The 26,570-nt window shown below is 38.1% G+C and overlaps 1 protein-coding gene and 1 pseudogene across 3 annotated transcripts in view; one reads left to right on the plus strand and one right to left on the minus strand.

Annotated features, from left to right (window-relative positions):
- The window catches only part of GARS1 (glycyl-tRNA synthetase 1), a 42,226-nt gene that overhangs the window by 14,020 nt on the left and 1,636 nt on the right, over positions 1 to 26,570 (minus strand). For all 3 annotated transcript variants that reach the window (XM_054495159.2, XM_063667412.1, XM_063667413.1), the window contains exons 2-10: positions 24,147 to 24,248; positions 22,998 to 23,100; positions 21,847 to 21,988; positions 20,217 to 20,305; positions 19,767 to 19,843; positions 10,035 to 10,180; positions 7,504 to 7,653; positions 3,994 to 4,156; positions 2,767 to 2,931 (exon numbers count right to left, since the gene is read on the minus strand). In XM_054495159.2, coding sequence (XP_054351134.1) covers positions 2,767 to 2,931; positions 3,994 to 4,156; positions 7,504 to 7,653; positions 10,035 to 10,180; positions 19,767 to 19,843; positions 20,217 to 20,305; positions 21,847 to 21,988; positions 22,998 to 23,100; positions 24,147 to 24,248 — 1,137 coding nt within the window. The remainder of the gene's footprint in view (positions 1 to 2,766; positions 2,932 to 3,993; positions 4,157 to 7,503; positions 7,654 to 10,034; positions 10,181 to 19,766; positions 19,844 to 20,216; positions 20,306 to 21,846; positions 21,989 to 22,997; positions 23,101 to 24,146; positions 24,249 to 26,570) is intronic.
- On the plus strand, positions 10,961 to 16,308 carry LOC134739849 (ATP synthase subunit a-like; annotated as a pseudogene).

Genomic DNA, 26,570 nt, shown 5'->3' on the forward strand with positions numbered 1-26,570 from the left:
TACTAAGCTTGGCCAGACACAGTGGCTCGTGTCTGTAATCCCAGCACTTTGGGAGGCTAAGGTGGGCGGATCACCGGAGGTCATAAGTTCAAGACCAGCCTGGCTAACATGGAGAAACCCCGTCTTCACGAAAATACAAAAATTAGCCGGGTGCAGTGCCATGCATCTGTAATCCCAGCTATTCGGGAGGCCGAGGCAGGAGAATCGCTTGAACCCAGGAGGCGGAGGCTGCAGTGAGCCAAGAATGCACCACTGCACTCCAGCCTGGGTGACAGAGTGAGACTCTGTCTCAAAAAAAAGAAAATCTACTAAGCTTTCCAAGCACGTTATCACATGGGGTGTTTGTAATAAAGCAAGCAAATATAAAACTCATATGAGCTCAGAAACTCCAACACAAAACAACAACAAAAGGAATTAAAGAACAAAGCCTAAAAGCATGTAACCTGGCAATCTGACATTCCCTATACATGTCAACTGGTAAGTATACTTATGTTCTTAACCATATAGTTTGGTGGTTATAATTTACTACAGATGTCAACTAACATTTATGTACTAAAAGGTAAAATTACAAAAACGTGCCTGAGAATAACAACGTTGGGATAGTGATTACTTCTCTGGACGGAAAGAGAATTGGTGTGGCATTAACTGCAATGGTAACTTTTTTAATTAAAAAAATATATAAAGCACACAAAAAGTATTAAACTCTCTAAGGGAGTTCTCCCCTCTCCTTAAGAGCCTCTGGGACTCTGGAACTTCTTGTTTCATTTAGCCCTGTTTTCCAGTGACTTTCCATTTTCTGATCCCCAACCCTCACAATGGCACTCAGATAAGGACTAGCAGGCATACGGTGGGGTTTATAAAGCAGTACAGCATAACTGTTAAGAGCATGAGTCTGGCGTCAGATGGCCAGATTTACATCCCAGCCTCACCACTCACTGGCTGTGAGACTTCAGCAAATTACTTAACTGAGACAGTAAGAACAACATCTGGTTTAATCTGAAATTAGAGTCAGAGCAAACTAAGAGAAGGAGCTGGGTAGGAAACAAAAAGAAGAGAAATAATCTTTTCTCATACAAAAGGAAAAACATTTTATTGGTTTGATCTGAAAATAAAAAGAAGTCCCAGAAAATCTAAAAAGTGTAAAGAAATTAATGATCACCCATAATCCTAAGAATAATTACTATTATCATTTTGACATATGTCAAGCAAGCTTGCTAAGAAAATCCTAACATTACAGTAATTCTTTCTAATTCCACAAGGGAAAAAGAATATATTAAAAACAACATCATTAATAGCCATTTATAAACATATGCATATTATTATGCATTTATGCATGCATGTGTTAGAACACATAGAAAAAACATCTGGAGAAGGCAGACACACCCAAGACCATGGAGCTAAGCATGATCTTTTTTTGTTTGTTTGTTTGTTTGAGACAGGGCCTCACTCTGTCACCCAGGCTTGAGTTCAGTGGTGCAATCATGGCTCACTACAGCCTCAACCTCCCGGGCTCATGTGATCTTCCCACCTCAGCCTCCCAAGTAGCTGAAATACATGGGCGTGCTATCACACCTGGCTAATTTTTGTATTTTTTGTAGAGATAGGGTCTTGCTATGTTGCCCAGGCTGGTCTCAAATTTCTGAGCTCAAGCAATCCTCCCACCTCGGCCTCCCAAAGTGCTAGGATTACAAGCATGAGCCACCACACCCGGCCAGTTTGGACATTTTTAAAAAGCTGTAAAAAACAACAAAGTTATGTGACAGAGACTCATAAAGCTAAAAATATTTACCATCTGGTCCTTTATAGAAAATGTTTGCTCTATATAGAGAAGAGACATAAAACACCTGGGGAAAGGCATATAACTGGAAGTTTAATTTTCTACATAATAGTCTTCAGAATTATTTTTTCCTTTTTGTTTTAAAAAAAGTAGTCATTACTTTTTAAAATATGACTAATTTTGATTTTTAATTTTTAAAAATCCATAAAAAGCCATTTTAAAAAGTAAAAACTGAACCAAGGGTATACTGGAACCAATGACCCTGGACTAAAGTCTCTTTCTATGTAGGCGAGGAAGCCTCTCTAATACCCAATAAGGGAAATGCCAAAAGACTCTCAGCCTTGTTTTAGACGCCACATTTCCTCCTGCCACCAATATAGACAGCATCTCCTATATGCAAATGCATTTCGTCCCTAGCTTCAATACTGATGTTCATGTTTGGTGGTGGAGGCTGGAGGGGTGACAGGGTACAGGGGCAGGAGGGTACCTGGAGATCGTCTGTGAATTTTGAGTTAAATACATAACATTTGAGAAAGGTAGTTCTTAAGCCAGAGATCAGAATCAACTAGTATATTCCCCAAAGCTACTACATAGCTCATTGAGCTAAGAGCACTATGACTTTCTTTATTCAACCTCTCCACCATTTCCAATGTTTGCTGGGACTCTTGCCAGGAAGGAGAGGCCAATGTGTCTTAGATCCACTCCAGGATATTGCCAGTAATGCTGCCAATACACTGTACAGCAGTGTACACATCAGCACTGTCCCATCATCAACTAACTCTCTCTCTCAGCTATCTAAGACTACAACGGGCTCCTTAGCACACTTATAAAAAGGCAAGAGGCAACTGCTTTTTCTGTTTTGCTCAGGAAAATATCTATTTTCTTTTCCCTTTGTTCCTCTGTGACATAAACTGCACAAAAATTCATTTGGTACCTGTGCTCCTAAGTTAACAATGTGAAAATCACATGGTAAACAGCACTCCACTTACATAGGACGTTTTGGATTCTGCATCCCAACAGTCACAGGCGTAATGGGCCATCTCATTCTCCATGTGCTGCCGGAAGCGGAGTTTATCTGGAGATATTCCAACCTTCGTGAGGTAGAGGTAGATGCGGCCAATGAAATAGCCTAATACTGTGTTATTAATCACACCCTAAATCAACCAATAAGTAAGCAAGCACGGAGGAAGAAAAGAAAACACACATTAATACTCTTCAAAGCCAAGATATGTTCCCATTGACTCATTCTACTGAAAAATATTTGAAACCCAACGCAAACTATTTTATCTTGCTTTCAAAACAATTTCAAATACTCAGAATGAGATCTTGGTTATTTTTTTAATGGGTTAATGTCAAGATGATGATAATGGAGTTATTCAAAATCTGTCCAACATACTTACTGGGTCAGCAAAAATTCAGCCCAGTACCTCTTACCTTCTAGATCTACAGTACTAAAAACAATATTCATAATTGACACTAAAGAATGGCAAAGACATTCCCTTCTGAATTAACCAAAGTAATGACACATGTTGAGGGGATTTTAATGTATCCTTACCCACTGAAATTTGTGAACCCCGTAGAGTACACGTAATCATTTTGGTGTTTGCAAAGACCTTAGAAAACATCTAGCCCCATCTCCATACACTGCAGAGGTCTTCTCTGCAAAGTGGCTGACAAGCTATCGTCCAACCTTGCCAGGAGTATTTTCAGGGCCAGGAAGCTCACTGCTCCCTGAGGCAACTCATTCCACTAGTGGACAGCAGCTACTGTTGGCAAGTTTTCATGCACTCACTTCTCCAGGCAAATATTTACAAAGTGCTTATATGTAAGGCCTTATTCCACTGCTATGGGTAATACAAAAGAGTCTGAAACCCAGATGGCTTGCTTTCTGCGGGTCTAATGCTGTCTCCCTCAAAGTAGTACGTACTGTTGAGTCAGATTGGTGAGGCACAATGCAAACCAAGATCTATTTTCCAAGTACTCTGCTAAACGTTTTTTTTCATGCTAGCCCCAAGGCCCGCAAATTGAGATGTTCAGGTGATTTTTCTCTTACTATAATAATACTGTATAATAAATTCTGTACAAAACCAAGTACTGTATAAAAAGCAAATGACTGACAAAATAAAATATTTTGTCACCCAGAACACATAGAATTTGCTAATTGCTGCAAACCCTGAACAGGCACAATCTAAGTTAAGTTACCTCCAGAATCCTACCTGTTCAACAGCATCTCCCAGGCGCATTTTCCGAGCAGACTGTCCGCTGACCTGGGCTTTGGCTGAATACAAATAAAGGTGAAGGTCTGCCACATTCTGGAACTTGGGGTGGTCTTTCTCACTGGGATCTACAAAGTGCTCAATTTCTGCCATTGTGAATTCTCTGAAAGCAAAAACGTAAGCGATAAATCTGCATATTTAACTACAAAAAACAATAAGGCCCCTATTTTCAACTGCATTCTAGTGATAAAGGCTCCATACTATAGTAGTCTTTTTCACTAAACAGAAAGTTGGTTTCCTAAGGGAATGGCCAAAAAAATTTTGAATTAAATTTGTCTAGGTAGTTGTTATTTTAATTTTTTTGATGTATTATATTTCTACAAATTTATGGGGTACATGTGAAGGTTATTTTTAAACACATTAATGAAAATTTTATTACTCATTATTTAAAATAAACATGATCTAACTTCTCTGAAGTATTAATTCCTCCCCTCCAGCTACATCCAAAAAGATTATTACTTTTAACTGAAAATAGCTTCTTAAAGGCAGATTAATATAGTTTTTTTAAATTAGGAAAACATACGAAAAATCACATGCAAAAGAAATAAGATATTGAATAGTGACATCCAGATAAAATGGTTTTCCTTAAAGCATTAGCAAGTCTTTGTAAGTATACACTAAATGAAGTTCTTCATCCCATTTCAAAGAGTGGGAAATTAAAAGCGAAATGAAATGGTTCTTTAGCTTTCATAGCAGTTTGATTTCATCTTTTTTACTGCTACAAAAAAGTAAATGACTGATAATGGCATCATACAGCTGGTTTATTTGGAGTAAGATCTTCTTAAATAAAGTGTTATTCAAGGCAAAGGACATAAGGCATGAATTGAACAAGCTAACATCAAGCTAATTACCTAATGATGAAGTACACACAGTAATGGTTTCCCAAAGAGATTTCTCTGAATGCAATTTAGTAGCTATTTGCGGGGGAAGTGTTTCAAGTTAATTTTATGAGTCAAAATCAATCTCTCTTCTTTCAAGAAAAATCACATTTTCTGGTGTACTTCCATGATTATCTCAGATGTTTTACAAGTAATGTAAAATTGCTTAAATGGATCCTAAAAATACATGAAATACACTGCAAAAGAGGTTTAATTTTTAAATTTTATTTTTTAATAGTGTCTCTTATTTGGTCCTGCAGCACCTATGTTTTAGTTGTCTTTCAACAACTAGGAAACATCTTCTGCGCCCATATACATGTGAGAGAAACAAACACGGTGTTTGTCCTCACATAGCTTATAATTGGGCTGACAGCAACTGAACATCTACAATGCGGGACAGGATAAATTACGGGCCCTGCCTAGAATCTCCAAAATGCTGCTGCCAAAGTCTTTCCATCTGTTCTGTCACAAATCTCAGCACAGTGTCTATAGTTAATGATTCACTGTATACCTGAAATCCGCTCAAAGAGTAGATGTTAAGTAGATCTCACCACTAAAAAAAAAAAAAAGTAACTATGTGAGGTGATAATTACATTAATTAGCTTGACTGTGGTAATCATTTCACAATGTATAAGCATATCAAAGCACCACACCGTGTGACTTGAAATCATACAAATCATACAAAATTTACTCATCAATAATCTCAGCTCATAGATAGGAGGCAGGAATCATAAGAATTCTGAATAACTGCATCTGAGTTCAGAGACTGTACCTGAAACTGTAGAGAACTAAAATACACACAGGCTAGGAAGACAGACAAGTCAATCAAAATAAAATAAAATTTTAGAAAATCTTCATATGAACAATCTAATACCCCTAAACTAACAAAAGGAAATACAGCTATGCAAAGATTAATCACCAGAGAACTCTGCCATCAAGAAGAATCAGAACACTAAATAAACCAATCCTAGTCCTACCATGGAACAAAAGCCAGGAGGATGCTGACTCATGAAAAAATTAGTAGACTTCCGGTCAGGAACTTGTAAAGGACATAACAAAACTAGCCAGAATTCAGACACGACACTTTGAAGTGAAAATGACCGAAGAATCCACTGTTAAGAAGCCCCAGAGCCTTTCTACCAGTTAACCCCTGGGATCACTCCCAAGTTCCAAGCTGGTTTCCCTACTCACCATTTTTTTACTGCACAGGCCCCAGACACTGCCTTACTTCTCAGTCCTTCTCAATAATCTTCCCATAGCTACTCTGTGTAAACCCTCTTCGTAACACTGGCTTTAGACAAGGTCAGCCTTACACAGCTTCCTCAGTTTGGGAAGGCATGCTTGCTAGGTATTGAAACAGTCAAAAACAAAAAAACAAAAACACTCAAGACACTGGGAAATAAAACAAAGACTCAAATCTGACAAATTTGTCATTGCTATCATACCTGGCTAAAGTTTCTGATGACCTCCTCTTTTTACACGAAAGCCCAGAGGGGTCCTTCCCCCAACTTTCTCTAAGTTGTGCACATTCTTTCCTCTGTAAGTCCCTCCTTCCTAAACCGTAAACCTGAAGGGCCTAGAGATACAGTTTGCACAGAACATAGGCATCTTCTCCCAGATGGCATCATGGGTACTAATAAGATGAGGCAGGTGCTGTGGATGCTTTGATCCAGAGTCAGTGACTGGGCTACGTTATGACTCAAGTCTAACTACAGTGAGTAAGAAGACAGGAAGTGGGTGGGCGCTGAGGCTGGGAAAACACTTTGGGGCCTTAGAAAGTTATGTTTAGCTACACCTCTTATTTTATATGGAATGTATTACTCTAAGAGATGATACCAGGAATAACATGTATAGAAATCACAAAAAACTTAAGTCATAAACAGCTAAGTCATAATAAATTTCTAAAGAAATGTGGAACTCACCAGCCCCAATATGGCTTCCCACACACCCCTGGATAATCAGACAAAAGTAGGCTATTTGAATAGAGGCAAGTGAGTGAACATGAGTGATGACGGTAAGCTTGCTTGCTGGCCTTTCTGTCATATAGGCCCCCCAAATACCTGGACGGAGGTTGTGTCCAGAACTCCAGTTGGTTACTGATACATCCTCACCCCAACTTCAGCAATGTTGTCTGCCCTAGACACCTAGAACAATCCTCCTGCCACAACTTTCACCCTACCCCACCCGACCCCACCCCACACTTTATACACATCACCATTGCCAGTATTGCTTTGGTTTAGACAATCAAGATATTACCATCCTCGAAGTATATGATGAACAAGGAAAAAGGCAATTTTGGAGCAGGTGAGACTCTTAAGATATTCTCCACCCTCCTTCCTTTCCCTTCAAGTTCACTTTTGTCACTAAAAACTGCCTGTCATCCTGGAGATTACATTTAGAGATTATTCCAAATGTAAAACATGATTTTTGGAGAAGACAAAAATAAATTCATAATCAGCATTATGAAGCAGAATTGTTTCAAAACAGCAAGCTTTCATTTTCAATACAATGCCAAGGTCATTCACTAATTTGTATAGTGAACTAATTTGTAATAGAGTAACCTGAGCAGTACCTGACTCTGATCAGTCCAGATCGAGGGGAGATCTCATTTCTAAAAGAATTTCCAATCTGGGCAGCAGCAAAAGGCAACTTTCCTTGGTTGAACTCCAAAAGTCGTTTGAAATTCAAGAAAATCCCCTGTGCAGTTTCTGGTCTCAAGTACCTATAAATTTAAGTAAGTCAGTCTGTTACAAAGAAAGAAATTATGTTTTCCAACAATCATGAAATTCTAGATACAAATCCTAAAAGTCCTAAATATGCCATTTTCACAACAAAGTTGTACAGGCCCTAAAATGAAGTCTTAGAAATATTGTCCTCGGTAGCAAACATTTTCATAGCACGTATTAGAAAACGTATTAAGTAATTAGTGTGGCAATACTACTTTGGCAATGCCATTTCATTTAATTACACCAGTGAGTCAAAACCCCACTTCTCAAAAAGCAGAAATAAAAATAAATTTAAAAACACCACCTCAGGCCGGGCGCAGTTGCTCACACCTGTAATCCCAGCACTTTGGGAGGCTGAGGTGGGCGGATCACCTGAGGTCGGGAGTTCGAGATCAGCCTGACCAATATGGAGAAACCCTGTCTCTACTAAAAATACAAAATTAGCCAGGCATGGCGGCACATGCCTGTAATCCCAGCTACTCAGGAGGCTGAGGCAGGAGAATCACTTGAACCTGGGAGGCAGAGATTGCAGTGAGCCAAGATCACGCCATTGCACTCCAGCCTGGGCAACAAGAGCGAAACTCCATCTCAAAACAAACAAACAAACAAACAAAAAACACCACCTCTCCCATAGTGCCCCTTAAGCCCCTGATGTCTTCTAAGTCATCATGTACATGGAGGCAGATGACAATCTTAGGTTCTTTGGAAAATAATACCCATGCCTATGTTTAGCTCTGTTAACCCACATATTAAAACTTAACTGAGGGGCTAAAAAGAAATCAGTATAGGCTCACATTTAACATCAGCACTCACTTACCACTAACTATCACCTCACCAAGCCAGGTAATTTTCAAAGTTTTTCAAATCATTTTATTCTCTGCAGTATTTTATATTTTCAACCAGAGGCTTCCGCATTTCTCTGTATTTTAAAGATATAGTCAAGCAAATACACTACTATAGCCACTGCCCTCTCAATTTCCTAGGAAATATTCTGTGCAAAACATCCACTAAGGAAGCGCTCCCAATGGCCTACTTCAAAATAAGTATTTTACTAAAATAACTTTAAAACCAAGGGGTAAAAACCCTAAAATTGTACCCTCTTCTTACTTAACAGACCAACTCTTTTGATTTTTATGGCCCTTTCCAGATTTCATCCAAATGTTAGTAAAGTTTATATGTATATTTACAGTTAGTATGTATAAAATTATGTATTACCTATTTTATACTTCCCATTTTCTAAATAATGGCACAAAGTTCTCACATTTAATAGTGGCAGAATATTATCCCAAACTAATCCACTTTACCATAATTTGTCTAACCGCTCTCAAATTACTGAATAGGTTATTTCTACTTTTAATTTATATACTTCTTCTAAGTATAATTTCCTTTCCTTCTGAATTATTTCCTTAGATCAGTTCCCAGAAATGGAATGTCTGGGTCACAGGTTATGTCTCATTTTATCACTCTCTGTACATATGGCCAAAATGAAAGGCTTGCCGCTGGCCTCTTTCCATGAAATATTCCTAATCAACCTGATGTCTCATTAGAATAATTAACTGTGACACATTCTGTCACAGTTTTCTTATTCTTCAGTCCCTACTCTGGGAAACACGATCTATCTAGCTCATGTAGCAAAAACTTACTCTCTTACCCTATCATAAGAAAAATATCTAAAGCTATGAAATGGAACATTGGCTAACTCTGTTAAACAGTGGACAAGGAATCAGAAGATAAAGATTCCAATTCTGAATCACACTGTAAACTAACCAGATATTCTTTATCTGTGAAAACCACATCTTTCAAATCAACAGGCTATACCTCTGCTGTCCAATATGGTAGGCCACCAGTCACATGTCTATTTAAATTTCAATTTAGATTAAATAAATTTTAAAATTCAGTGCCTCAGAAGAGCTGGACCCATTATGAGTGCTCAAGAGCCAAATGTGGCTGGTAGCTAATCATACTGGACAACACAGATTACAGAACATTTCCATCACTGCAGAAAGTTCCATTGGACAGTGGCATGCTAAACTAAATAGTTTCTAAAACATCCTTCAGCAATAAGTTCAATGGCTTTTAAAACCATTCTTCAACTGTCCCTTCTACCCTATGCAGCTATAACTAGAAGATATAGTGATCAGAGACTTTATATCTATTTTATGGCAAAAAAATACATATATACCAAAAAAGAAATAATATTCAGAAAGAATTTTTTTAAAGACTTATTTCTGCCATTATTTCTCCATAATACATTCATCTGTACTTCTGTATATCACTTTTTAAAAATTTTTCCTTCATAACATTGATATTTACCTTTTAATATAAGCAATCTTAAAAACTTCATTACATAAACAGGTAAACAATAAGTGATACATACCCAGGCATGTTTCCTCCAGGCCCAATGAAAGTCTTGAACATTAAGTTAAAAGATACTGGAGGGGATAGATCATTTCCAGTAATGGGAGATTTTACATTATAGTTCACAAAAAGATCCGCAAGTTCTTGCTGTCCATAGTTATCAAGCTAAAAGACATATAAAGAAATTAGTGTAAAAGACAGAGAAAACAAGGCATAAGATATAAAGTATTATATATAACCCTAGCCATCCACTGTTACAATCACATACAATTCAGGAACATCACAATTAACCTAACCTTCAGGACACCCACATTAAAACCATAACCAATTTATACACTTTCCATTTACCAAGAGAGAAAAAAAAAATCTTTCTGGGACCTAAAACTCATATAGTCACTGTTTCAAAGTGAAAGATAAAGCAAAATACCTCTTATTCAATTATAACAGTTATTAGTTGGCAAGAATCTGAAATTACCTAAATAAGTTTTCAAAGCTGAATTTTACTACTCTGAACATATTTAAGGTGCATTTCTGCATTTCTCTGTATTTTAAAGATCCAGTCAAGCAAATATACTATTAATAGCCACCACCCTCTCCTCAATGGAATAATTAAATGTGCACTGAACTTTCCTTTCCCATTAGATATTAAGCGCCAAGAAGATAGAAGCTGTATCTTATTCACCTCAGCATTTTCCAGTGTATTGCACATTCTATACATTGATCATCAATGCCAAATCCTGTAAAATGATGTATGCCCTCCAATTTAAGAATTTCAAGTGACTATGACAAACCATCTAATAGTAAGCAATATTTAAAACTTAAAAGTCTCCTAACAGAAACAAAATAATTCAATAAATCAATTAATGGTCATAAGAACTGAAGCTTTGAGTTCAGAAAGACCTGGGCGTATCTCCCAACTCTATACCACTTATGGGTTGTGTGACTGAAGATTAAGTTCTTACCTAACCTCTTTAAGAACAGGGGAGAACAGCTTCTACCTTGCTATATAGGAATATTATGAAGATTAAACAAAACATGTAAAGTACTTAGCACAGGCAGGACCTGGTACATAATACCTACTCAATAAAGAGCAATTATATTTGCTACCCTCATAAATCCAATGGTATTTCCACTCCATAAAAAGGCAACCCACTCACACTAACTACATGTTCCAGATTTCAATGTGCAATTTAAAATATTAAGCCTTCTAGACTCTATTTCTACAGAATTTCTAGGAGGAATCCACAAAATAACATTATAAAATTACCCAAGAGGCTGGATCAATGAGGAAATTGTTCCAGTGAACTTCAAGACATGGGTACCATAAATATAAGCTGGTCCTACTAGAGTAGAAAGTTAAAGAGCCTAAGGAACATCTATTTCCCAGGTAATTCAAGAATATATAGTGTTTTCCAATAAAAGGCATAATTTAAAAAGAAATCAGGAGGAAAAAGATTCCTCCAATACAGACAGAAATCAAAACCCCTGGGAAAGGGAATCTGGCAATATCTAAGATTATTACATTTGTATTTATCCTTTGTCCCATTTCTAGGCATCTATCCCAAAGACACAATAGCGAAAACATGAAAAGATATAAGCACACAATTATTCAATGCAGCACTATCTATAATGTTAAAGATGGGAAATAACCTAAATGTCCAGCAGTGGACAACTGGTTATGTAAAATATATCCACACAATGCCGAATTACGTAGTTATAAAATGGAAGGAGGCAATCTCTATATACTATGAGGGACCAATCTCTGAAATATTCTGTTATGTGAAGAAAACCACAATGGAGAAAAGTGTGTATGGAATGCAACCATTTATCTAGAAAGGTGGGCATACAAATATCTATACGTCTTTGTTTATATTCTATTTTTTTAAAAAAGGAAGTTGTTTTAGGTTAAAAACTGCTCAGGGAGCAGGGAAGTGGAAGGAGGGAAGGTAAAGGGAAGAGAAAGATAGTAGACTACTTAAATATACCTTGTGTTTTAGATTTGCCTTTGGAGGTATAAAAAATGCTTTATATGATTATAAAACAAATTTTAATTTTTTTTATTATACTTTAAGTTCTAGGGTACATGTATACAACATGCAGGTTTGATACATAGGTATACATGTGCCATGCTGGTTTGCTGCACCCATCAACTAGTCATTTACATTAGGTATTTCTCCTAATGCTATCCCTCCCCCAGCCTCCCACCCCCCGACAGACCCAGGTGTATGATGTTCCCCACCCTGTGTCCAAGTGTTCTCATTGTTCAATTCCCACCTATGAGTGAGAACATGCAGTGTTTGGTTTTCTGTCCTTGTCAGAGTTTGTTGAGAATCATTGTTTCCAGCTTCGTCCATGTCCCTACAAAGGACATGAACTCATCCTTTTTATGGCTGCATAGTATTCCATGGTATATATGTGCCACATTTGCTTAATCCAGTCTATCATTGATGGACGTTTGGGTTGGTTCCAAGTCTTTGCTATTGTGCTATATGATTACAAAACAAATTTTTAAAAATGAAACCCTGAATACTGAAAATAAAATGAAATATATGGACTAACTGCATATCTAGCTGATGACATAACCACACAGAGAGAATGACTCCAAGTTACTTTAAATACAGTTATCAGACTGTAAGACTATACAGTACTGGCATATCCCTAAAGAAAAGAACAATAAAAGTGTTTTTAACTGTTTTCAACATTCATATTGCTGATGGTGGTGTTGGTATTGTCATTCTGAGACTGTTAACGTATACAGTGGGAAATAAGGCATGTCAATCATTATGTTTTGTTGCTGAGAAATGGGATTTTTGGTGAGGGTAAAGGAGAGAGATTTAAGATTAATATAGTAAAAACCCCATAAACCTAACTTTAAGTAAACTATTAAGTATCTATATTAACTCATGAAAAGTTTATCTTTTAAAAAATATCAATTTCCTAGCTCAGATCACTGACCAGGTTTATAATCAGTGATCAATACCATCCCCACTAATAAGTACCAGGGCTCCTTGGAGAAATGTCTGATTCCAAGTCTGAGACAGGAAATGTACAAGATGAGATGGCAATATCTTGTCATATTAAAGGAAGTTTTCAGAGACTACTAGGGCTGTGTCAAAAGGACTCAGCAGAGAACTCCTGGTCACCAAAGACTGGACAATTTAACCATCAATAAGATAACTGCAACTGACTGAATATCAAATATTTGAATCTAAAGTTCACAACAGTACGAGGAAAAAAGGAAAAGGCAGGCAGGAACTCGTGCATTTCTGAAGGATGTTAGGGAACCAACTAATGGAAAACAGGTTTAAAAAGACAAGATGTGGGAGAATGGATGAAGCACTTATTCTCACTTTTCTTTACAAATGGTGTCTCAGATAAATCAAATAGTTGATAGAAAAAGTTTTTTCATATAGAAATAGTCTAGCTAAAAAAAAAAAAAAGAATAACAGAATGACAAAAATCACCATTTTGAAACCCTCTCATCAATTAATGCATCTAAACAATGGACATCAATGGCCACAGCCCACAGAAGAGCTAACCAGGTACTACGTACCTCTGGACAGAAGTCCATAACACCACTTAACCAAATATCTTGCCAAAAATACCTGGTCAAGCCTCTAAATCTAATACAGAAAAAGATGGACATGTGTAACCTCACTACAATAACATAATTAGCCAAATCCAGACAGTAGAAAACAGTAAGGAACAAATGACTCAGCTTCCTGAAAAAAATTTTAATGAAAATGTGGGGGAAAAAGGGAATGAAGGAAGGCCATACAGATTGGAAGAGATTTTAAAAACATATCAACCTATCACAAAGTATAGACTTTATCTGGATCCCAATTCAAATTTTAAAAACTGGAAACATTTAAGACAGCCTAGAAAACATGAACATTGATTAAATATTTGATGATATTAAATTGTTAACATTTCCCAAGGTAAGAGGATTGAAAAGGATTTTTTAAATCCTTTATTTTTAAAGGATTTTTCTCTTTTAGAGATAGATAATGAAAAATTTATAGGTATAATAAAATAATGTTTGAGATATGCTTCAAAAAAATTCAGGCTGGGCACCATGGCTCACATCTGTAATCCTAGCACCTTGGGAGGCCCAGACAGGAGGATTGCTTGAGCTCAGGAGGTCGTGGCTGCAGTGAGCCACGTTCATGCCCTTGCACTCCAGCCTGGGCTACAGAGTGGGACTCTGTCCCCACACTACCACACACAAAAAATTAGGGAAAAGAAGTCAGGAAAGTGAGAGGGGAATAGATACAAAAAAATCTAACAGTGAAGCAGGGTGATAGGTACATAATTATTATGTTTTTATTTAACATATAAAATTTCATATGTTTTGAATTTTTCATAAACAAGTTAAAAATGATTTTTTAAACTGGAACATCCAGAGATGGGCCACAAAAACAGACAGAGAAGAGAAACAAAAGAATTCGTTCTGAGCTGTTAAATCCACATAATAGGAGTAGAGGTCTTCCTACCACAGAAGGTGAATCAGGGCCTTTTAAAGAAACAATCATGCTTCATAAAGCTGAAAAGGAGTCAGACACTAAGGTGCAGAAAACACTACTCTGTGCTTAAGCAACAGAAGGGCTTTCAGCCAGTGAATCCACCAGGGCCATTTCTGAGTGCTACACCATTTCCCATGGGTCCCCTACTTTTCATTGAAGATTATATTGACAGCTGTACATGTATCTGATATGGCAAGTCAAAAACCAAATCGCTCTCCTAGAACACAGATCTGAAATAAAAGAGAAGGCCAATGCTCAAACAATAAATTGACTTGTCAAATCAACCAGTTACTTCCCAACTCTGACAATGTACTTGGAAATGAATGATACTGTTAAGATCAAAAACATATATATATAGACAAAACCTCAGTAAATCTAAAATTCTGAATGGAAAATTTTAGGGATACTTAGAGGCATTTTCCATTTTTTTCTAATAAAGGGCATGCCTTTGGAAAAGAAAATGAGATGAACGTGTAGCTTCAACAGTATCAAAATATAAGCAGGCGACCTTCGACTCCTCGACGTCGACAACCGAGTAGTCCTCCCAGTCGAAGCTCCCGTTCGCATAATAATCACATCCCAAGACGTCTTACACTCATGAACCGTCCCCTCACTAGGCCTGAAAACGGACGCAATCCCCGGACGCCTAAACCAAACCACATTCACTGCCACGCGACCAGGAGTGTATTATGGCCAATGCTCAGAAATCTGTGGAGCTAACCACAGCTTTATGCCTATCGTCCTAGAACTAATCCCCCTAAAAATCTTCGAAATAGGACCCGTATTCACTTTATAACTCTTCCACCCCGCAACCCATCCTACCTCCTTTCCTGAGGCCCACTGCAAAGCTAATCTAGCATTAACCTTTTAAGTTAAAGACTAAGAGAATCGACCCCTCTTTGCAGTGAAATGCCCCAACTAAATACCACCACATGGCCCACCATCATCACCCCAATACTCCTTGCACTATTCCTCATCACTCAGCTAAAACTACTAAATTCACACCTCCACCCACCCACCCCACCAAAATTTACCAAAACAAAACCCCACGCCAAGCCCTGAGAACTAAAATGAACGAAAGTCTATTCACCCCATTCATTACCCCCACAGTACTAGGCCTCCCCGCCGCAGTACTAGTCATCTTATTTCCCCCCTTACTGGTCCCCACCTCCAAACATTTCATCAACAACCGACTAATTATCATCCAACAATGACTAATCCGGCTCATCCTAAAACAAATAACTACCCATAACACTAAAGGACGAACTTGATCCCTCATACTAACGTCCCTAATCATTTTCATCGCCTCAACCACCCTCCTGGGACTCCTCCCCTACTCATTTACACCAACTACCCAACTGTCCATGAACTTAGCTATAGCAATTCCCCTATGAGCAAGCACGGTAGCTATGGGCCTCCGCTTCAAAGCCAAAATTACCCTAACCCACCTCTTACCACAAGGTACCCCCACACCCCTTATCCCTATACTAATTATTATTGAAACCATCAGTCTTTTTATTCAACCACTAGCCTTAGCCGTACGCCTAACTGCTAACATCACTGCAGGCCACCTACTCATGCACCTAATAGGAAGCGCCGCACTAGCTATGCTAGCCATCAGCCTCCCCCTGACCCTCATCACCCTTACAACTTTAACCCTATTAACAATCCTGGAAGTTGCCGTTGCCCTAATTCAAGCCTACGTCTTCACACTTCTAGTAAGCCTCTACTTGCACGACAACTCATAATGGTCCATCAATCACATGCCTACCACATAGTAAAACCTAGCCCATGGCCCCTAACAGGAGCTCTCTCAGCCCTCCTAATAACATCTGGCCTAACCATGTGATTCCACTTTCACTCCACAACCCTACTATTAACAGGTCTACTAACCAATGCACTAACCATATACCAATGGTGACGAGATGTGGTGCGAGAGAGCACATACCAAGGCCACCACACACTGCCCGTCCAAAAAGGTCTCCGATGCGGGATAATCCTATTCATCACTTCAGAAGTCTTTTTCTTCGCCGGATTTTTCTGAGCATTCTACCACTCCAGCCTAGCCCCCACCCCTCAACTTGGAGGACACTGACCCCCAACAGGCATTATCCCCCTCAACCCCCTAGAAGTCCCACTCCTAAACACATCCGTACTGCTTGCATCAGGAGTCTCAATTACCTGAGCCCATCACAGCCTCATGGAAAATAATCGAACCCAAATAATTCAAGCACTACTCATCACAATCTTACTAGGCATCTACTTCACTCTCCTCCAGGCCTCAGAATATATTGAAGCTCCTTTCACCATCTCTGACGGCATCTACGGCTCAACATTCTTCGTAGCCACGGGATTCCACGGCCTCCACGTCATTATTGGATCAACTTTCCTCACTGTCTGCCTAGCCCGCCAACTATCATTCCACTTCACATCCAAACATCACTTTGGCTTCGAGGCTGCCGCCTGATATTGGCACTTTGTAGACGTAATCTGACTGTTTCTGTACGTCTCCATCTACTGATGAGGGTCCTACTCTTTTAGTATAAGCAGTACCGTTAACTTCCAATTAACCAGTTTTGACAACGCCCAAAAAAGAGTAATTAACTTCGTCCTAGCTCTAACAGTTAACACCCTCCTAGCCCTGCTACTAATAACCATCACATTCTGACTACCACAACTTTACCCCTACATAGAAAAATCCGACCCATACGAATGTGGGTTTGACCCCGCATACCCCGCTCGCATTCCTTTCTCCATAAAATTTTTCTTAGTAGCCATCACCTTCCTACTATTCGATCTAGAAATTGCCCTGCTACTACCCCTGCCATGAGCCCTACAAACAGCCAACTTACCACTAATAACCACATCATCACTTATATTAATTATCATCCTAGCCCTAGGCCTAACTTACGAGTGATCACAAAAAGGATTAGACTGAGCCGAATTGGTAAATAGTTTAAGCAAAACAAATGATTTCGACTCATTAAATTATGACAGCCATATTTACCAAATGCCCCTTATCTATATAAATATCATACTAGCATTCACCATATCACTCCTAGGCATGCTAGTCTACCGCTCACACCTAATATCTTCCCTACTATGCCTGGAGGGAATAATGTTATCATTGTTCATTATAATTACCCTCATAACCCTCAACACCCACTCTCTCCTAGCTAACATCATACCCATCACCATACTAGTCTTCGCTGCCTGCGAAGCAGCAGTAGGCCTCGCCCTACTAGCCTCAATCTCCAACACATACGGCCTAGACTACGTCAACAACCTAAACCTGCTTCAATGCTAAAACTAATTATCCCGACAGTCATACTGCTACCCCTAACATGACTCTCCAAAACACACATAATCTGAATCAACACCACCACCCACAGCCTAATCATCAGCTCCATCCCCCTACTATTCCTTAATCAAACCAACAGCAACCTGTACAGCTACTCCCTTCTTTTCTCCTCCGACCCCTTATCAACCCCCCTTCTAATATTAACAACCTGACTCCTGCCCCTCATAATTATAGCAAGCCAACATCACCTACCCAACGAACCCCCATCACGAAAAAAATTATACCTCACCATACTAATCTCTCTCCAAATCTCCCTAATCATAACATTTACAGCCACAGAACTAATTATATTTTACATCCTCTTCGAAACCACTCTCATCCCCACCCTAGTCATTATCACCCGCTGGGGCAACCAACCAGAACGCTTAAACGCAGGCACATACTTTCTATTCTACACACTGGTAGGCTCCCTCCCCCTACTCATTGCCCTAATCCACACCCACAACACCCTAGGCTCACTTAATATTGTACTACTAACTCTCACCGCCCGAGAACTAACAGACTCCTGATCCAACAGCCTAATATGACTAGCATACACAATGGCTTTCATAGTGAAAATACCCCTCTACGGACTACATCTATGACTCCCTAAAGCCCATGTCGAAGCCCCCATTGCCGGCTCAATAGTACTCGCCGCAGTGCTCTTAAAACTAGGTGGCTACGGTATAATACGCCTTATCCTCATTCTCAATCCCCTAACTAAACACATAGCCTACCCCTTTCGTAACTGTACTAAAACAATGAGCTTCAAGCAAGGGATAAAATTATACTCCACAAGGATCAAAATAAATCAGCAGATGATTCAACAGCCAAATTAAGAAAGTTTTCAATGTAAATGAAGAAGGAGAAATTATTTTAGCTATGTTGGAAAGTTAACTATCACAGAGAAAAAAAAAGCATGCTAAAAAAAAAATTAGGACAACAGTGGAAAAGTATCCAGTAATTCCCATGAGAAAAAAACAACAAATTAGGGAGTTCTATATTCAGGCAGAGAGAGAGAGAGATTGGTGTAAAGAAAATAGGTATAATCACAGTACTGGTTTTTTGTTTTTTTGCCCAAGGAAGTAAATAAAATTTAAGAGGTGAACCTCAGTAAACCTCATGACTAAACATGGTGTTGGAGAAATGTACTTTGCCTAAAAGGAACAGCCAATAGATGAGGTGAGACACCAGCAACATATATACATGAGCACATGCATCTTCCCAGGGAGACGTGCAGTTTTGACCATATTCTTAGGGTGGTCTGTGACCCAAAACAAGGATAAGAACTACTTCTTATATAGAAAGTATTCCTGCAATTGGTAAAAGGTCGGAATAAATTATCTGTGTGGTCTCTTTTTTGTCTTCTCTAAAATTTGTCAGCTTAAATATCATACAAATTATAAAACTCTAGGCCTACAGGCAAACTGAGAAAAGCAAGGACAGAAAAGTTGGGACCTGCTCATGAGGTTCTAAGAATAATAGCACGAAATCAGGGTCTAAGCAGAGGGAGATCAAGTAGCCAGTGAGAAAGTGCTCATCAAGTTATCTGCCCCGAAATCTCCACACCAGTGCTGAACACTACCCATCATCAGTCACTCCTGTGGTTTTAGCTATTAAATCCAAAAAAGTAGTTTCCAAGGACAGACAAATTTAATGCCCATTTACACTGACTTGTTAGTTTTGGCTGAAATAAAGGGTTAGTTGCAAAAGAGAGAAGCAAATAAAAATGCAAAAAAAAAAAGAGATGCTATAAAGGACAGAATTGACCTCTGCTTCTTTACAATGTGGCCAGGGTCAGCATAATGGGAAATGCAACAGTCATTAAACACTGAAAGAAGGACAGTGACCACCTAGGTTACTCTAATAACATCTTTAGAGTACTCACCTGGGCCAAAACACTTTCCATCTCTGATTTCTTTTCAACAGAACACTTCTTATCAGACATCAATTTCTGTAAATGAGCTGTAAAAACAGTGTTGACATATGTCAATCAATGGGAAAAAGGACAATGCACTTTTCAGTTTCAATGCTGGACAATTAAAAAGTAAATCCAAGGATAAAGTTCTTAATTTACATGAATCCCACGGTTGATTTTACAGCAGCAGTCATGGTATTGTCTTGATTCATTTACTACTTAGAAAAATTATCTGTATATAACTAATTATCTACGTACAACTTTTTTAAAAAATAAGGGACTCGATATATATACTTAAGATCTGTGCACTTTACTCTTTGAATGTTATGCCTCAATAAAAAATTTAATGAAAAACATCTGAGAGAAAGTTTAAACCTTTTATTTTGATCAATCCTACCTGAAGGACATGAAGAACCTCACCTTTTAATAGATGGTCAGCACGAAAACATTCTCCATTTTTTACATCTTTTACCATGAAGTCAGCAAATTTGTCTACATGGCCAGAGGTCCTAAAGTAACAAATGCCAACCCAATTTGTCATTCTTATACAAATTACACATAGATATTACCTTATAAGATAATTCCCCATCAATGTTTATATCTGTATATTTCAAAGATGGAAGCTCCCATATCTATAGTAATGATGTATCCATGACAGACAGTAATGTATGCCAGAGAAAATTCTTCCTCAAATCTATTTCTCACCCTCTCCCACATTCTTCCTTCCCATAAGAAAAAAGATGTTAACTAGACAATAAAAAGACAATTCTTTTCTACAAGTTGTCATAAAGTCTGTACTATTCTTCAGGATCAATTAATCCATGCCTATGCCATTATTATTAGTGATCTAAGCAAAGGCCAAAATCATTGGGAATTTGACTAGTTAAGAATTCATGACAGCTCAGTATAGACACTGAACCTTAAGGAAAGTGTTTTCTGCCACTGAAACCTGTACTGGCATTGGTATTATCTCTACAAAGTTCCTATTGGTGGAACAAGTAGCTAAAATGATAGGTAGTCCTGATCTTACAGAGCCATCATTCAGAATTCCTCATCTTAATTGGCTGAAATTATTAAGAGAACCTAACGGATGCCAATAGTAAAAATTAGCTCTCCACCAGGCAACCTTAAATGAATAATGATGAGTTACAAAATGGCAAGAATTCCTCTTTCAGTTTCACATTCTGAAATTCTGCCCTACTTTGGGAGGCCAAGGCGGGCGGATCACGAGGTCAGGAGATCGAGACCATCCTGGCTAACACGGTGAAACCCTGTCTCTACTAAAAATACAAAAAAAAAATTAGCCAGACATGATGGCGGGTACCTGTAGTCCCAGCTACTTGGGAGGCTGAGGCAGGAGAATGGCATGAACCCAGGAAGCGGAGCTTGCAGTGAGCCGAGATCAAGCCACTGCACTCCAGCCTGGGTGACACAGCAAGACTCTGTCTCAAAAAAAAAAGAAATTCTGCCCTACTTTCAATAATGTTGGTAGGAATAATCTAAGTTTCTGTATTGAAACTTCAATACAAATAGTATTTAATTGAAAATCTCTACAAATATACCTTTGCTCAGAACTTCTAAAAACTTGTATTAAGGAAATAATCAAGGATATACCCAAAAATCCATCTATCAAGATATTCGGTGCAGTCAAAAATGAGAAACACCTTAATGCTTTCAATATGGCACAAACTAACATATTATGGCACTTCCATAAAACAGAATACTATGCTATCATTAAAAATGCTTTAGATGAATAGTTAATGACATGAGTATATGTTCATCTATATTACATGAAAATAAGCAGTGTACTGCTAACACTGAAATACACAGGGACATACAGAAAAAACAGGAAGGACAAACACAATCATCTTAACATGGCTATCTGTGAGCAGAAGGTATACATTTCTTTGTTTTTCCATGTTTTCCAGATTTTCTACATGAAATGAGTAGTTCTTTATAATCAGGAAGTTATTTAGATAAGTATATTAAATAATTTAATAAGTTGTTTTATTTAAAATAGGATTCTCCCCACTCCAAAGTAAGACCTCACTTTAAAACTGGCTCAGGGGTGAGCATGGTGCAATCGATCTCCAGGATCTGTTCCTCTTGGATAAAGTGCTGCCTCCAGGTCTGAATAATATTGTTCTTCAAAGCACAGCCAACTGGCCCAAAGTCATACAGACCACTAACACCTATAGAATGTGAGAGGAAAACACATACTTTACCTTGTTATTCTGAACAAATGAAGGCAAGGAGACATGAGAAACTGATACCTATACTCCCTAAAAGTGTATTCAAGTCAACATTGCAAATCCCTCAATACTGAAGAGCCTTACTTTCAGCTAGCTGACGGAAGTAAAATAAAAAAGCTCTTATGCCATTTACTAATTCTATATTTGTAATTTCAAGTAGGACTAGCCCAAAATCTACAACAAAAGCTCCCCCTTAGAGAACAGAATGAAAAAGCAGATTACGGTTTTCTGCCGTAAAAATTACAAAATAATTTCTCACAACATCTGATAACAATGATCCATAATTTTAGCATCCAATTCTCTAATTTATTCCTGGGTATTTGAAGCACTGTTTAACCTCAAAAGGGTAAACATTTACAGATCCACTTAGCCAAACTCAAGTCAACTTTCAGTGGCAAAGTACTATATGTCTAATGTTGTTGTAATAATCCGCTGACTATGAAAAATATAGTTTTACATTTCATCAGTGAATTGTATTTGCCTATATACCTTCATATGGTATTCAGAGTGATTTATCTATATCCCTGGGAAGAATGTTTTCTCCTGGCAGATGACCATAAAGAATAATCTAAGGACTGTTTTATCCCTGCCCCTGTGTGAAGGGGCACAGTATAGTTAGCCAGTACTACAATGGCCCTCTGTTGCTCTTCAGTCTCCATTGCATTTTAAAAAGAGTACATGAGTACACAGACACATCAAATGCATACATGGGCCTCCAACAATTCCCTACATCCTAATTGAAAAAAGTGCTCTCCAAGAATAAATGCAGTGGAGAAAAATAACAGGTATTACACCAAATGGTGACTCCAAGCAAACAAAAGCAAAACATCCATCCTCTGCTTTGTGGCCTGATACAAGTGGATACCAACAGGCAAACCATGTTCTTGATTTAAGTATGATATTAGAGCCACTAACAACACAATAGTTCTTTTTGTCATTAATCCCTTACCTCCATAAATAGCAAAAGCTTGATCATAGAAAAACCTCCTCTTCAGGGTATCTTCCATTTTTGCTCGGTCTACAATATCATCTTTGGGCTGTAACGCCAGCTCCTGTTAGAGATTAAATAAAAAGTGAGTGATTGGAGGGGTGGGTGGGAATCTGAACTTATATATCTGAATTTAGTTTATTCCTCACCAGAATTAAATATAAAATTTATCAAACAGACAAGATTTTGATAGGTTAAAAACAATAGAAGCCATAGGTCTTTTTTTCCCTTTGAGTAATATAAAAGATATCTTTACTTAATCATTTAGGAAAATATATGATCCTTTCCAAGATTACAAGACAGCTTGGCCGGGTGCGGTGGCTCACACCTGTAATCCCAGTACTTTGGGAAGCTGAAGTGGGTGGATCACCTGAGGTCAGGAGTTCAAGCCCAGCCTGGCCAACATGGCAAAACACCGTCTCTACTAAAAATACAAAAATTAGCCGGGCATGGTGGTGGGCACCTGTAATCCCAGCTACTTGGGAGGCTGAGGCAGGAGAATCACTTGAACCTGGGAGGCAGAGGTTGCAGTGAGCTGAGATCACACCATTGCACTCCAGCCTGGGCAACAGAGCGAGACTCCATCTCAAAAAAAAAACAAGACTAAGTTTACTTCGATGTAGATACTGATAAGCAATATAAGCAATATTTGAATTGTTAGTGGATTGCTATAGCAAAATGGTTACTTTAAAACCCCAAAACAACTTAAGTTTGGTGATGGGAGAGCTATTGTTTGAAAGGTCTGGGAGCAGGTATCAAATAAACAGACCTTTTCCTTAAAACAAACAAACAAACAAAAATCATTATTTCCAGGCATAAGAGAAGTCGTAAAGAAGAGCACAATCCTTTCCATGGAAATTCATGTAGTGTATTGAGTCCAGGATTTGCAGGGTCAGGAAGGCTTTATTAAAAAGTTGACATTTTGAGTTGCATTTTGAAAGGATGAGGAGTCTACCAGGTAGAGGGAAAGGAGAAGAAGGCATTATGGATAAACAGATAAACCAAATGATACTTGTTCAGAAACTTTTCTAGGTCTCTCCCATCCAAAGAAATTAAAGATGAACAATCCTATACCTACTTATGTTCCTATTTTAGCATCCCAGGACTCACCTTTGCTTCCAGAACCCTCTTGCGGGCTTTGAGCTCAGCCACTGCTTTGTCTACATCTACTTGGGGTGCTTTATCTTCTTTGAGTTTTCGCACAAGATCTCCCTAGCCAACGAAGAGAATTTATATTTAGGATTGGTTTCAGAAGTCAAGAAATGTTAGGAATGTGTTTTTAAGCATGCCTTTTAAAAAGTCTGTGTAAGAATGATGCAATCCAGGCCAAGTGTGGTGGCTCACGCCTGTAATACGAGCACTTTGAAAGGCCCTCCTCACCACCTCAGGTCAGGAGTTTCAGACCATCCTGGCCAACATGGTGATACACCATCGCTACTAAAAATACAAAAATTAGCCGGCCGTGGTGGGGGGCACCTGTAATCCCAGCCACTCGGAGGCTGAGGCAGGAGAATCACTTGAACCTGGAAGGCGGAGGTTGCAGTGAGCTAAGATCATGCTACTACACTCCAGCCTGGGTGACAAAGTAAGACTCCGTCACAAAATGAAAAAAAAAAAAAGAATGATGCAATTCAAATGTTTATTATGTGAGTGGTCATTATGAATGAAGGTCTCTGCCCTCTTCATTTATAATCTAGAAGAACACATGGGCAAGTTAACAAATAACTGCTCACAGGGTGAATTTTTTCCTTTGGGTATAGAGGGGTGAAAAAGGAGGAGAGAAAAGCATTGATTAAAAAGTATGAAAGAGCAAGATTTGTACTGAGAACACAGAAGAACCAATAAATCGACCACCTTCTTAAATCTCTCTCCTCTCTCTCACAAAAAAATTAAAAAATTATTCAGTTTTCCTCCCACTTCTCTGACCGTTCTTCTCAGTCACTGCTGGCTCATCTTCCTTTGCCTTTCTCTTTACAGTTGGAATTTTTTCCTTGCTAATATTTCTGAATTATTTTATTAACTTCCAACAACCTATACTAATTCCATATTTATAGTAATATGGTGGACTAGGTCATCTGAGAAAACAAACAAAATATTACCTATATAGGATGAAAAACTTTCAGCTGAGTAATTAAAGTTGTTAAATTGATATAGCCCTTGGGCACCCAACAGAGTTTCTAATTTCAGTGATCTATTTCCATACAATATGTGGTTCATTTTTCACACTGTGTGATTGTTTTTGGTAGTCTCTTGTTCTTTGCTCATGTTTTTGAGTACTTCTTTTATTTTAAAAAATTATCTTAAGCATTTTAAAAATATGTGATTATTCTAATACTTTTGGAGGATCTAATTCTATTATCATTTCCCCTGAGTCTCACTCAAGGTGGCTTGTTTCCTCATGGGTTTTTAAATTTTGAGTTTGGCACTTATTATTTTGGTAACCTCAATCTGTGAAAAATCCTAAAAGACTAATGTGGAAAGTCTGCTTCTTTTGCAATATGACGTTCTGGGTAAAGTATATGAAGAAAGACATATGTAGGTGGAAAAGGAAAAATAATTTAAAAAGCCACTTCGGATAATTATGGATATTCTTTGATACTACCTCAAAACTCTGACAAGTGGTAGCTTCTTCAAGGTTATTTCTAACTCAGAAACTACAGCAATGAATTTTTTGTACTGTTAGAATAAATCTATTAACATATCTTAAGCTTTGAATGGCTCTTTCACCAATACCTGATTTCATAACATCATGCGTTGGTCACCTGGAAAACATTGGTTCACTGAGTTATGCAGATTATCCAAATACTATCAAAAAAAAATCCACGTCTGTTAATATCACCACTCATCTCATCACAGATATCTTTAAGGACTGTGAAGCTGCCAAGCTCACAGCAAAAGATACGTGTCTTCCCAAATTCTAAAATTTCCCCAAAGTTTGAATTTTATTATTGGCCACAAATACTAACCGTTGTTTTCTTAAAGTGACAAACTCACTTCATTCATTTTCCAGATTAACAAATTTCTACGAAACATGTGCTACTAACAAGACCAGTCATTAAGTAAAAATCCCACTCCGGAAAGGTTTTCAATTGCACTTCACAACGGAATTATCCAAAATGGATAGGGGTGACAGTGTGTCTCATTTCCCCATATACAAAAAATGGGTAAAATTAGATCATCTTTAAATTATCTTTCAGCTGACATCGGACTCAGTAATTCACACAATTAACTAACTGATATATATGTGTTCTTGGAAAATTAGAAAAAATATCCAAACTAATTTAAATCAACTAATTCGCATATTCGGAAAATATCTTAAAGTACAAAACAATTAATAATCAAGACAACATAAACAATATACAAGACAGTAGTAGCATCGGAAAGCTGCGGCGATCAAAGTTTACTTTAGTTAACTAGATCCAGTCTTAACTACCGATGGATGATTTTCACTGCAGTTCCAGGCTAACGTGGCAGAGGGAGGGGTTTGGGTGTGGTGGTGTTTTTTTTTCCCCCAAATTAGTTGTATGCTCCCTT

The sequence above is a fragment of the Pongo pygmaeus genome, chromosome 6 (assembly GCF_028885625.2).
Source record: "Pongo pygmaeus isolate AG05252 chromosome 6, NHGRI_mPonPyg2-v2.0_pri, whole genome shotgun sequence".
NCBI lineage: Eukaryota > Metazoa > Chordata > Mammalia > Primates > Hominidae > Pongo > Pongo pygmaeus.